At 40.9% G+C, this 11,968-nt stretch overlaps 1 protein-coding gene across 1 annotated transcript; it reads right to left on the bottom strand.

Moving 5' to 3' along the window:
• Positions 1–205: 205 nt before the first annotated feature.
• On the bottom strand, positions 206–11,635 carry LOC129101424 (TNF receptor-associated factor 2-like). The gene is given in 13 exon segments (XM_054611248.1): positions 206–431; positions 2,115–2,263; positions 2,351–2,371; positions 2,374–2,460; positions 2,463–2,526; positions 3,797–3,991; positions 4,198–4,284; positions 5,887–5,961; positions 6,109–6,183; positions 7,330–7,491; positions 8,202–8,300; positions 9,291–9,369; positions 11,404–11,635. Coding segments are annotated over 13 exon segments (1,500 nt in total). The 5' UTR covers positions 11,592–11,635; the 3' UTR covers positions 206–212.
• Between the last annotated feature and the right edge of the window lie 333 nt (positions 11,636–11,968).

The raw sequence follows: 11,968 nt of genomic DNA, 5'->3' as shown, positions 1-11,968 counted from the left end.
AAGATTTGAAAACCAACATCCACTGGCCCCAAAAAGAAAAGCAACCTGCTCTGGTCTTGTGTATTGCCGCCAACAATGGGTACCAATCCCAAAAGAACTAGACTGACCCCCAGAAGACAAACGGCAGTTAATGGGGATGCAAAAGCCTGTCGATTCAAACTGGTTAGTGACAACAGAAGGCAGGGGTTGGATTTGTGCCCTCGTCCTTTTACCTAGAGCCCGGTGAGGTCTACAATGGCCTTGATGAAGATGGTGTCGTCGCGTATGTAGGAGTTCTTTGAGTCCAGCTTGGCGAGCGGACAGAAGAGCGGGCAGCCGCTGGCGATGTTCATGTCGCTGACGGGCCTCTGGAAGGACGAGGAGGAGACGTCGGGCCGGAAGGCGTCGATGATGTGCTCCCTGTTGTTCTGGTCGAGCAGCATCAGGGTGACCTGGGATCAGACGTTAGGAGAAGAGCACTCACATCCACTATGACGGGTAAAAAACTGCAGCAGTTCTAGTGTACAGCATTATGATATTTGAAGGTGTTTGTTGGAATATGAGTGACAGTATATTCAAATGTAATAATGATATTAGAAAAGGTTAATCTCATACATAAAAAGTATTGGTACAAGAACGTTACAAAAATATAAAATATATTGGATTATAAAGTCATTTGAAACTGTTAGTCAAAAGTAGCCGAAATAAATCATTTGCAAAAAAAATGTATCTTAATATCCCAACCGTCCATAAAATACTGTGCATTTTTATGAAATGATCTGCTTTCTCTTGAAAGTTAGATGAGACAATAACAATCTCATTCTTTACGATCTAGCTACAAAGCTAGATCAGGACGTGTTTGCCTAGCGTAGCATAAAGACTGTTATCATGGGGGGAACAGCTAGCCTGATTCTGGCAAAAGTAAAAAAAATAAACCTACCTACAGCTCTAAAGCTCCCTAAATAACGTGTGTCTTGTTTTTGTTTTTTCAAAAGGTGCTTAATTCTAAAATTTTCAGAGCATATCTATTGCCTCCAAAACGGCTCCCACCATGGCGTGGGCTGAACGGGCGGCTAGCAGCAAACGGAGGGCTGACAGAGCTAACATTGTTTGGAACCGGAGGTTTAGCGCTCCACTTCTGCGACAACGCAGTCCACTAGATAGCTAGTCGGGCATGCTTACGTGCACTAACATTCACGAGCGTGCACTTGAGGCCGGCCCAGTACTCACATTAAACCGCTATATCTTTACATTACAAACAGTTGTTTGATGCTATATTAATGCTCTGAATATCATAAACAGACCCTTTAAGAGCCAGCGCAAACTTCTCCTAAAAACACAAATACAGATTACACAAACAAAAACAAGATACAATGTGTGTGTGTGTGTGTGTGTGTGTGTGTGTGTGTGTGTGTGTGTGTGTGTGTGTGTGTGTGTGTGTGTGTGTGTGTGTGTGTGTGTGTGTTGGTGAGTTTAAGAGGTGTTGCTGGGTATAATTTTGAAGCTAGGCTAACCCTGTACTGACTGCAGCTCTGTACTTTAAAGTCACAGTGACAAGGCAATTACAGCATGTGTAGATCATGGGTGGGGTTCAGTTATGTGTTTATATAAGTATCAATGACACAGGGTACAAATACTGTGTCATGAGTGAAAGTGCACTTATGTGTTCGTCAGCTAACAGTTGCAGCTGGTAAAGGTGGAGATCATTTGAATCCTTTACTCGCTGCTGGTTAGCTTGTAAATTACCCCCCTCAAGATCTATAAAGTCTACCATCTTATCCTTTATTATAAACATATATATGATGATAGACTATTATTTAAATGATTTTGAATAATTAATCTCATCTATTAAAGTAGCTACCATATCTTACTAAGCTACCAACCGCATGTCACTATGTAGTGGAGTAAAAAGCACAATATTTGCCTCTGAATTGTAGTGGATAAGAAGGAGCAAGCAGCAGAATGAAAACACTAAAGTAAAGTACAAGTACATCGAAATTGTATTTAAGTACAGCACTCTAAGTAAATCTACTCAGTTACAATATATGTATATGCATTGTTGAAAGTAATTACCATTCTACAGTGGCATTATTTTGGTGTGCAGGGTGGAGACCACTAATTGAAACTAGTGTTACCTTCTGGTTAAAAGGCCACTTCAGCAGAGCGTCGCTGTGTCCTCTCATCACCACAAAGAACAGAGACAGGTGGGTGCCTCGGCCCGTCCCGTCGCCGTTCAGGTAGATCCTCAGGCACATCTTGTAGCCGTATTTACTGGTGTAAAAGGCTGGAAAACACAACACGTGTAACAATGTCTTTTATTTACTGCAAGAAGTGGAAATCCTTAAAGTACGTCATCACTAAAATAACTTACCAGGAGAGAACATGGCGGGGCGCGGCCCGCCACGGCATCCTGCCTCTTCTTGGTGAAGTCAGAGATCTTCCAGACAAAGATGCCGTCGTACGTGGCTGCCGACATCTCCTCATCTTCCCGTCCATCTCCACGATGGACAGGTCCCTCAGACTCACCGTCCTCTCCAGCTGACGGACCTACAGCGCAGAAACACATCAACAGGACGGTCCACTCATGTCAACACTTGATCAGGCTTTGAGCAATAATCCATTGAGCTTACTATAGGTATGATATAGGTCTACATAGGATTACAGTGCAATCAGTAACATTTGCATTACGTTACCCTTTGAGAGAAAAATCAAGATCCGAAAACAAGGACACTGAACTTCAATTGAATGAAGCATATTTTTGAATAATTTGCCATATTTCATGGTTGAAATTCACATTTGAGTAAACTAATGCACCAATACTTGTCTTAGACGTGTAGTTAGATGTATAGATGTCAGTTTGGGAGATATTTTGTGTTGTAAGATGAAAAGAAAAATCAGCAACATGAGATTTACTTTTTTCCCTATTCACATTTATGGGTTTTGACCAAAAACTGCAGGATATTTTGTGCAGAACTGTTAACTCAAAACCAAAGGGTAATTGTGTATGCAAAAACATATTTAAAAGTAGTGCCCATGTTGTGGAACGAAAATCAATTTCTAGCCACTTTTTCACGTTTAACCTTATGGCCTATTTGACTGACGGAAGGATCTGTGCATGATGATCAATTTCCATTTGGGATAAAGGGACTTTTGAAATCCTCTTAATATCTGGTGCCTTGACAATCTGATTATTTTTTATATCATGCTGCTTTGAGATATATTTCAAACTCAAAGTGTACAATCGCGTCGGATGGTCTCCGCTTCCTATTGCAATGCCCGCAGGACTGGTTTATTTTAATAAGGTTACCAATATATGAACGCTCTAAGTTTGTACTTGTACATAATACAATCTTAGGTCCAATATTGGTTGAGCTCTAAGGGGCCACCTGTGCAGACTGAGACTGGGAAAAGGGTGTTTTTTATTATGGCCCTAGGGTATTAAAATTACCTGCAGGCTGGACTTAATTTAGACTCCCTGATCTCTCTAACCAGTTTTAAACTAAAGTTAACATGTCTTTATGTCTTTTTTGTCTATATGTATTATACACTATATGTGTAAATATATATATATAAAACCTCTTCTTTTAATGCATGGCCATTAGTTTTTACTCTGTAATGTATTGTTATGTATTTTATTGTATGTATGAAATTGTGGTTGCAGCATTCTTGGCCAGGTCACCGTTGTAAAATCAATTTTATCTCAGTTGGTTTTATCTGGTAAAATAAATGAAATTTTAAAAATCCCTTTGCCATCTTTAAGATTTTAAACTTTATCAGGAGGAAATCCCAGCTGGACTACATGTGTCCTTTTTGTCACCTTGTTGTTGAGGATCTCGATCTTGTCCTGGTCCAGCCGGTGCTGGCGGTTGTAGGCCTCCATGGTGGTGCAGGAGCGCTCCATCTCCCGGTTGAGGACGCACACAATGTTCTCAAACGTGCCCACCTTGAGCTCCAGCTCCTGGCAGCGGCGGCTCAGCTCGGCCACCTTGGCCTTCTCGCTCTGGAGCTGCAGCTCCAGGGCGGCGCCGCGGCGCTGGGCAGCGGGGTGAAGGAGGTGGCCAGGGTCAGGGCACAAGCACCCTGCGAGGGAACAGCAGCAGCAGCGCCCCCGCCCAGCTGGCTCATCTTCAGCTCCAGGTCCCTGAGGGACAGGTGGAGCTCCTGCAGCTTGTGGCTGGCCACCTCCAAGCTCTGGGGCTGCAGGCTCTCCAGGCTCACCTTGATGCCCATGATGAAGTGCAGGAGCAGGTTGAGGTGTTCGTATGAACACTGTCGCTCGTGGTCATGGAGCTTCTCTTTCTCCACCTCCACTCGAAGAAAGACACGAGCAGAAGCACGATAAGAACACAAACTACAATCCTCATCTGTCACATACGAACAAAAAGAGAATTTTAGGACGTTTTGTGAAATTATGCCACAGAAAAAGAAAAGAAAAAGCATACAGCAAAGAAATAATGGAGCTTATCATGGAAATATACACTTTACAAAGTATTCATCCCAGCAATTTTTCATGCTTTATAGTTTCACCACATTGACACTGAACAACAGAAGAAATGCTTGAAGCTGAATGGAGACTAGCTTTGTGTAATCATGGTGTTATTGATGTTATGTTAAATACACATGATAAGTCATTTTCAGAAAAACGACCCTAGCTCGACGCAGTTAATGCAAGCTGAAGCACTGAGTTTGTGTTGCCCTGTCACTTAATTCCTGTTACCATGGTTACAGTAATTACAGTGAGCAGTGAACAAGAAGCAGCCCAACATAAACAGAAGGTCCATCATTTCACTATGTTTTCACTAACAAGCGATTGAAGCACCAACTCAAAGAGGCTTGTTATGGTATCCAAACTCCTCTCTGGACACATCATTTCTTGAATTATTGCCAAAAATGTGTTTTGAGATGTCACAGTGACTTTTGTCCTCCAAATTTTAAGAGAGATAAAATAAGATTCTTGTGCCGGGGATTGATTAAAGCTAAACTAAAATAGAAAAGTAAAATTCAACCACAAAGATTAAATACAAGAGTAAAATGATAAGGTGTATAAGAAGTAAAAATAACACCAGGGCCTAATAAAAACTAAAATAGAAAAGGTTTATTGTGCATGATATTGACAGTAATTCAAAGTTAAATTGATTGGAATATTGCACAATATATAAGGAATAATAATGGCATGATAATAAGGAATCCTCCTCGAAGTGGATATTAGGTTCATGAGAATGGACCAGACCAGACCAGACAAGCCGAACATATCATTTAAAAACTGTAATTACAGATAAAGGAACCCTGATTGAGGTAAAGGGGTTTGTTTCTTTGTGTACGGACCAAGAGAAGAGTAGATGCTAACTTTGTTGCAGCTACCGATGATCCAAATAAAGAATAATAAACTGCGATCAAATTTGTGTTTTATATTTCCACTAAACTCTCCATAAACAGTTCAGAATGTTGTTTTCTTTTTTCTGCTGATCAGTGTCAAAAAGCCTAAAACACTCCCATTTCAAGTATAATCACAACATAGTAACCATAAAAGAATAGTAAAATAGTGTCAAAAAGCCTACGTTAGGTGAATACTTTATGTAGGCTTCATGTATACACACATGCTTTGTACTCAACGTCCCAGGATGCATTCATAGGCATGCAGCAACAAATTATGAAATAACTGTTCAATTATGTAATATCTTTGCAAAGTGAAGAACATGTCCTAAATGTTGTTTTATCATTAAGTATACATTTATTTCCTCACATATTAGTTATTATTCTTTGAAAAATCATGTTGATTGAAATTTGATTTTATAAACTCCTTCTTGGAGATTTTGTTGTATTTTACCACGATATTACATAATCCAATTGTTTTTACATTAACCATCGTTACATATACAGCAAATTATAACAGAAATGTCTACTTACAGACGTATCGCAGCCAACAACATGAAATCTGCATGGTGCTTTACATTTACTGCAGAACTTAATATGGTCCACATACTGCAAAACAAAACAAACAAAAAAAAAATGATAGAAGCTAATGATCTATAGAACATGTCGTAGAATTGGATCCCTAGCTAAAATGGTAAATGAGATCAATCCAACAGAATTATGAGAAATCATTTGGAAAATAAATATGTGGGATACCTTTTCTCTGGGGATCTTTTTCTTTGCACAGCCTTCGCAAATCATTGGGTACTTTGGACAGATTTCATCATGAGCCTAAAAAAATGAAGTACATCAAATTACCCTGGTTTACTGATAGAAACCAGCAAAGTTTTTAATTAAATTAAATTAATTTAACACGCAATTTAACAGTGTGTGAGTTTTTTTTATAATATGTTCATCTTTATACAAATGCATAGAGGAGAGTGTCATGATGGCCATGGGACATTCTGAGCTTAAGTAATGTCCAAAAATATATTTAAATCCTTTTACTACACATTGTCTTACTTTGATTTGGGGAGTTGCAGCTCTAAATCACCCTCCTGAAAGGAATATGCTTGGAAGATGGATCTATATCACTCCAAGTATGCAACAAAACAACTTAGAATGCCAACCATACACATATATTCTATAAAATAAAACTACTGGTCAGATATTTGTCATATAATAGAACAGTTATTTAGGATTCTTGTACCTGGAAATCGCACTACATAGGCAAAAGACTTAAATTGAAAGTCCCTCCCCTTACGATGTCCCCCATGAATGGGACCTTATTTCGGTAGTATTACGGTAGTCGACAGATAAGATTTGTGGACTGCCGTTTTGAAGCTTTGAGTTCGGCAATGAGGTTTCCTCCTGTTCTGCAGAGTGAAGCCAATGTCGAAGTGTCTTAAAACTTGCATTCTCTCTACTGACCAGCAGAGGGCGAATCCTCTGGTTGTATAGAAGTCTATGAGAAAATGACTACTTCTCACTTGATTTATTCCCTTAGTAAACATTGTAAACATGAGTTCATGTTCTCAATCTCTAGTTTCAAGTCTTCTTCAATACAGCATTAAATGGTCCATTTAGAGTCAAATAGATCATAAAGCAGGGTATGCTTTAGGGCGGGGCTTACTGTGATTGACAGGTCGCTGCCACTACCAGAGAAGTGTAAGATGTCTCTACGTCACTCCTCCACAGTCCAAATATGGTAACTTCTGTTCATCGGCCGTCATCCAAGATGGCGACAGTGAAATCGCCAAACTTGAGCATTCAAAACATCAGTCCACAAACCATTGTCACATGACTCCGTCCACTTCTTATTAACGGTCTATGGTCTGAACTCAAAGGCCTGCGGGTAGCTTTTTATAATATTCTATCCCTGAGATTCATGAATGTCATATAAGATGATTTTGTTATTACAGTAATAGAGAGGCCGACCTTGATGTTCTTTAACAGGAAGGGTTCCTTGCAGTATTTGCAGTTGAGCGTCCTCTCTGGACATTCCCTCTCGTTGTGGCGCTCCTGTTCGTTGGCTCTCATCAGTTCTTTGCAGGACGGACACAGGATGATCATGAAGTCACAGTGACCCTCGTGGCTGGCCTGCAGGTGACAAACAAAAAAAAAAAAAAAAGACTCATAACTTTCACTACCGTTTGATTTGGTACTTCACGACCAAGAGGTGAATGTATGAAAATGTATGATTTTATGTATACGATAAAGTCATGCTACTTCTTTACATGACGTTACTACCATAGAGGCCCGTCTCCATCTTATCACTCCTCAGCAAAATATTTGAAAAAAACAGTTTGTTCCTAACATCTACTTTGGTCTCACCATAGAACAGAAACAGCACTCATAATAGTTAAATGATCCGCATATGAATACAGACTTGCGGTGAAGTCCCGCTCCTTCCGTTGAACCACCATGGGACCATAGGGAGGAAAATCAAGTATCACAAAATGTTTGATATTGATACTGCAACAGTATTGAAGGGTTGACTATTGGTGCTTTCACAAAATACCTACATGATGCGAGTCACTTAACAGAAATGCAGCATTTAAAATGAGTAAAAACACAGCATTTTATATATATTCTATATTTTGATGGCCTGGATGAGGATGTGTGTATGTCACAGTGTGTGTCATGTTTATTATGGCATATGTATATTCTGCACTGACTTCATCTTCACTTGCACCTATTTTATGTCATTTTTTATGTAAAGCACATTGTGTTCCATTTCTTTTATGCATGAAATATGATTTATAAATAAAGTTGAGTTGATATTATGAGATAAAAAACACGATTTGCACCTCAAATTCTTTGATGGTCCCCGTCCACGTGCATCCTTCGTTGGGACAGACGGCCGCCAGGGCCTCCACTTCTCTCCGAGCTGCATTGTCAGGGAAAGCCTGCGTGGAGAAGCAGAGGTTGTTGTTCGTTGCGGTCTGGTTTCGTGTCTTCAGTTACAGTCGGAGGTGTGGTGTTACAAACACTCCTAAGGGATCAAATGTTTTATCTCCCGGCTCTAATTTCACCTGCACATATGGTCATTCTAGGGACACAGGACTATAGTTGCTCCTTCTATTTTCTACGCTTGCAAAGAGCAATCAAAGTTTTTATTGTGCTGGCTCTATACTCCTGCACATTTGATCTGAAAACCAGCAACGACTTTGACGTTACAGTGTTGACTACGGGGTTTTAACATCCACAAAAATGCAGTCTCTTCTCACCTTCAACCCAAAGATACCAAACCAGGCTGAACTATACGACTAATGACAGACTGGTGATTATGTTAACAAACTAGGGAGCTCATGCTGCATTCACATGGAATCGGCCAGACAGTAGAAGGGCATGGACAAAACCTTCTGGAAAAAACAAACAGTCCAATGCGATGGCAGGTCAGCAAATCAAATACACGAACAGTCGTATGTGTGCATCTGTAAGTAAGTGAGTGTGCACCTCTGTGTCTGTCCATGGTTAATCTCCACTTCTGCTATGGCAGACTGCATAATATATTTTGGGTGGCAATTTATGGCATCATTGTCAAGGACTTCTCTTGGTTGCGTTGGCTCAAAACACCTTTTATTGCCGGTTTCATACTGCCATTGCTGACTCCTCACTCACTACGCTTACCGGCTGGTAGGGGCCGCTAGTGATAACACAGCTGAGGCCATCTACCGTCTGTCTGATTCCATCTGACTGGAGTATTAAAGTTACTAAGAGGAACTTTCATTTTGTGTTGATTGGCGGCACCCTGGTCTTGTTGGCTTATGTAGGTCGGACAGAGGCATCGCAATTAAAAGTTCCTTGTAGTAACTTTAAATAATATTAATGCAATAGTTAATGTAACTAAGGAGGAAAAACAAGATGCAGTGTAGGGTAAAAAAATATATACGTACACCGCCTTGCTTGAGAATGGAGGTGGGTTCTTCGAACAAGTCTTCTTTAATGCAAGCACCGCACTCCTGTGGTCCGGAGCTTGAAGGGAGGAAAGGCAAATATTATATTAGTGGTCTTCAAGTGAATGCCAGACCAAAACCAGTCACACATCTCCATTTGGTGAGGAAGCCTGTTGGATGAAGATTCCAATAAAGCTAGTAAGCAGACCTTGAATCGGGATAACATATAGAGCTGAAATGATTACTTAATGAAATTATTGGGTTGATCGACAACATTTTTATCCAGATTTGAAAAACAATTTTGATCCAGTCTTTTTTTCAATTAATGGGTTAGGTCATTTTTCATACACAGCTGATAAATATTTACTGTTTCCAGTAGTTAAGTATCCTTCTAAATAGAGAGTCTTTGGGTTTTGGACAGTTGTTCAAACAGAAAACGTCAATTTTGACTGTAGGGAAATGTGATTTTGGCGGCTCGCAGCCAACAGTGCTAACAGCACAAACAGTGCAGACAAAAGAAAATGTGCTGACACGCCTTTGCAATGGTAGGGTAGGGGGGGGGGGGATATCACAAACCAATGTGCGGGCGTTATGCTTTGGCTCCGACACAGATGGTCAGGACGGCGTCATAAGCTTTTAACCACTATATGAGCCCAGTGCAGAGCATCGGAAATTAGTCACATGCACTAAAAAGCAGGCTTGGTAAACAAAGCACAGAGAAACTTGGATTGTACCACACACAGAGGGAGTGTGACTACATGCTCTGCTCAGGTAGACATTACTTCATGGTACCTCTATATGCCACATAGAAGTTAGCTGCTATATTAATGCACCCAACTTCGAATTTAGCACCTTTAACAAAAAAAATATTGGGGATATTGACTATATAAGCATAATATTAACTAATATAATGTTGGAATTTCAACAAGGGGGACCCTCTACTAGTAAGGGAAATGTCACATACTGTTCTACACAGGAAGTCATCCCTAATCTACAGTCACATAATCTGATGGGTCACATATTTATGTTTAATTCAATTCAGTTTATTTTGTATAGCCCAGAATCAAATTACAAATTTGCCTCAGAGGGCTTTGCAATCTGTACACATGCGACATCCTCTGTCCTTCCCTCACATCGACACAGGAACAACTCCCCTAACACCTATTTCTTAGAGAGTTTCTGAATAAAGTTGTTTGACAAAGATGCAGACAGGGTTGGTCTTTTAGTGGCAGCAAATGTTACTCCAGGCGATGCTTTCACCAACAATGAATGATCCCAAAATACAAGTATGTCTGAAAACGAAACAAAACGGCGCACACACATGCGCACAGTGAGAATGAAAAAAAATCAGTGATCTCACAAACACAAGCTTGTCTTCTCACCGCGCCGTTATACATATATAAATGAATAATATATAGGATTTTTTTTTTTTTTTTTTTTTAAAGTCTATTCCTGTTTCTGTTTCATGACAACAACAAAAATAAACGAATTTCTTGATCCTACTGCTATCATTCTTATATAGAAAAAAAACTAGTGAAAAGTACACGTAGTACATGTATTGGATGGACCTCTGTCGGGTCACCTTACCTACCATATGGATAAAGGTCATCATAAACTCCAATCAGAAAATGACCAGTGCAATGTTGGCTCGGTTATTGACAAAGATACATAAGGGCTGAAATACATGTGAAATATCCCATAACAGTTGTTGGACCTTCTAGTAAAATTCGGCTTACATGTCACCCTGATACAACATTAATATAAAACACTGTCAAGTTCAACTCTTCCACATCTCCATAGCTTGCTCGGGCCGGCCGCATCAGGGGTTAGCGGGACTAGACTACGGGGACACCTCAAAGACCCGTCACACAAAATTCATCATATTTGATTGTGATGAAGCGATTATTGGTGAATTAACTCCAAGCCGAATTTCTTGCGGGTCTCTCCAATGTATTTATCATACTTGAGCGTGTGGTTGCGTTTAGTAAAACCAGCACCAATAAGCAGGTCAGCATTAGATTTAAAGAAACCAAGAGGGGGGCTGGTGAACAGCTCCGGTCGCTCACAGGGCGCTCACCCATCGAGCTAGCTCCCCGACAACGACGCTACTCACCTCACAGTTTTGTTGAAACAGAACGAACAGAAGCGGTGACCGCACTGGGCCTGCAGGGGCCTTCGCAACACTTTCTGGCACGAGTTGCACAAATGCTTGTCCTCGAGGCTGTTGGCCAAAATTTTCTTTGGGAAGCCTGGTTTGTTGCCTTCCAGGGAAGATGGTGGAGACTGCTCCTGTGCAGCCATTATTCCCCTTGAACAATATCGAGGTACTCAGCGGGGTGCGTTCAAGACAGCCAACACAGCTGAGTGCAGTTTTAGAAACGACCGCCGGCAGCGACCCATTGCTCTTGGACAGTTTATTGAAATATGCATCCCTGCTTGTGTTTATAACGCATGTTTGATCTTCGTATGCATGGACAAACAAGACCGGGCGGTTTTCACGTGATAGATGTGACAGCTGAGGATGCTACGTTCAGGTGTAGGTCACCACGTCTACCGCTAGGCGCCGCAAGCCCGAGAGAGGAGAGGAGAGCAGCGGCGACGCGGCGAGGACCATCAGGAAGCAGACCGCTGCTCTGCGCCGGATTGGACCGCCGGAGCTGCGGCAAGGCAGCTATATT

The sequence above is a fragment of the Anoplopoma fimbria genome, chromosome 13 (assembly GCF_027596085.1).
Source record: "Anoplopoma fimbria isolate UVic2021 breed Golden Eagle Sablefish chromosome 13, Afim_UVic_2022, whole genome shotgun sequence".
NCBI lineage: Eukaryota > Metazoa > Chordata > Actinopteri > Perciformes > Anoplopomatidae > Anoplopoma > Anoplopoma fimbria.
The sequence above is the reverse complement of the archived record's forward strand: the minus strand, read 5'-3'. Positions and strand labels throughout refer to the sequence as shown.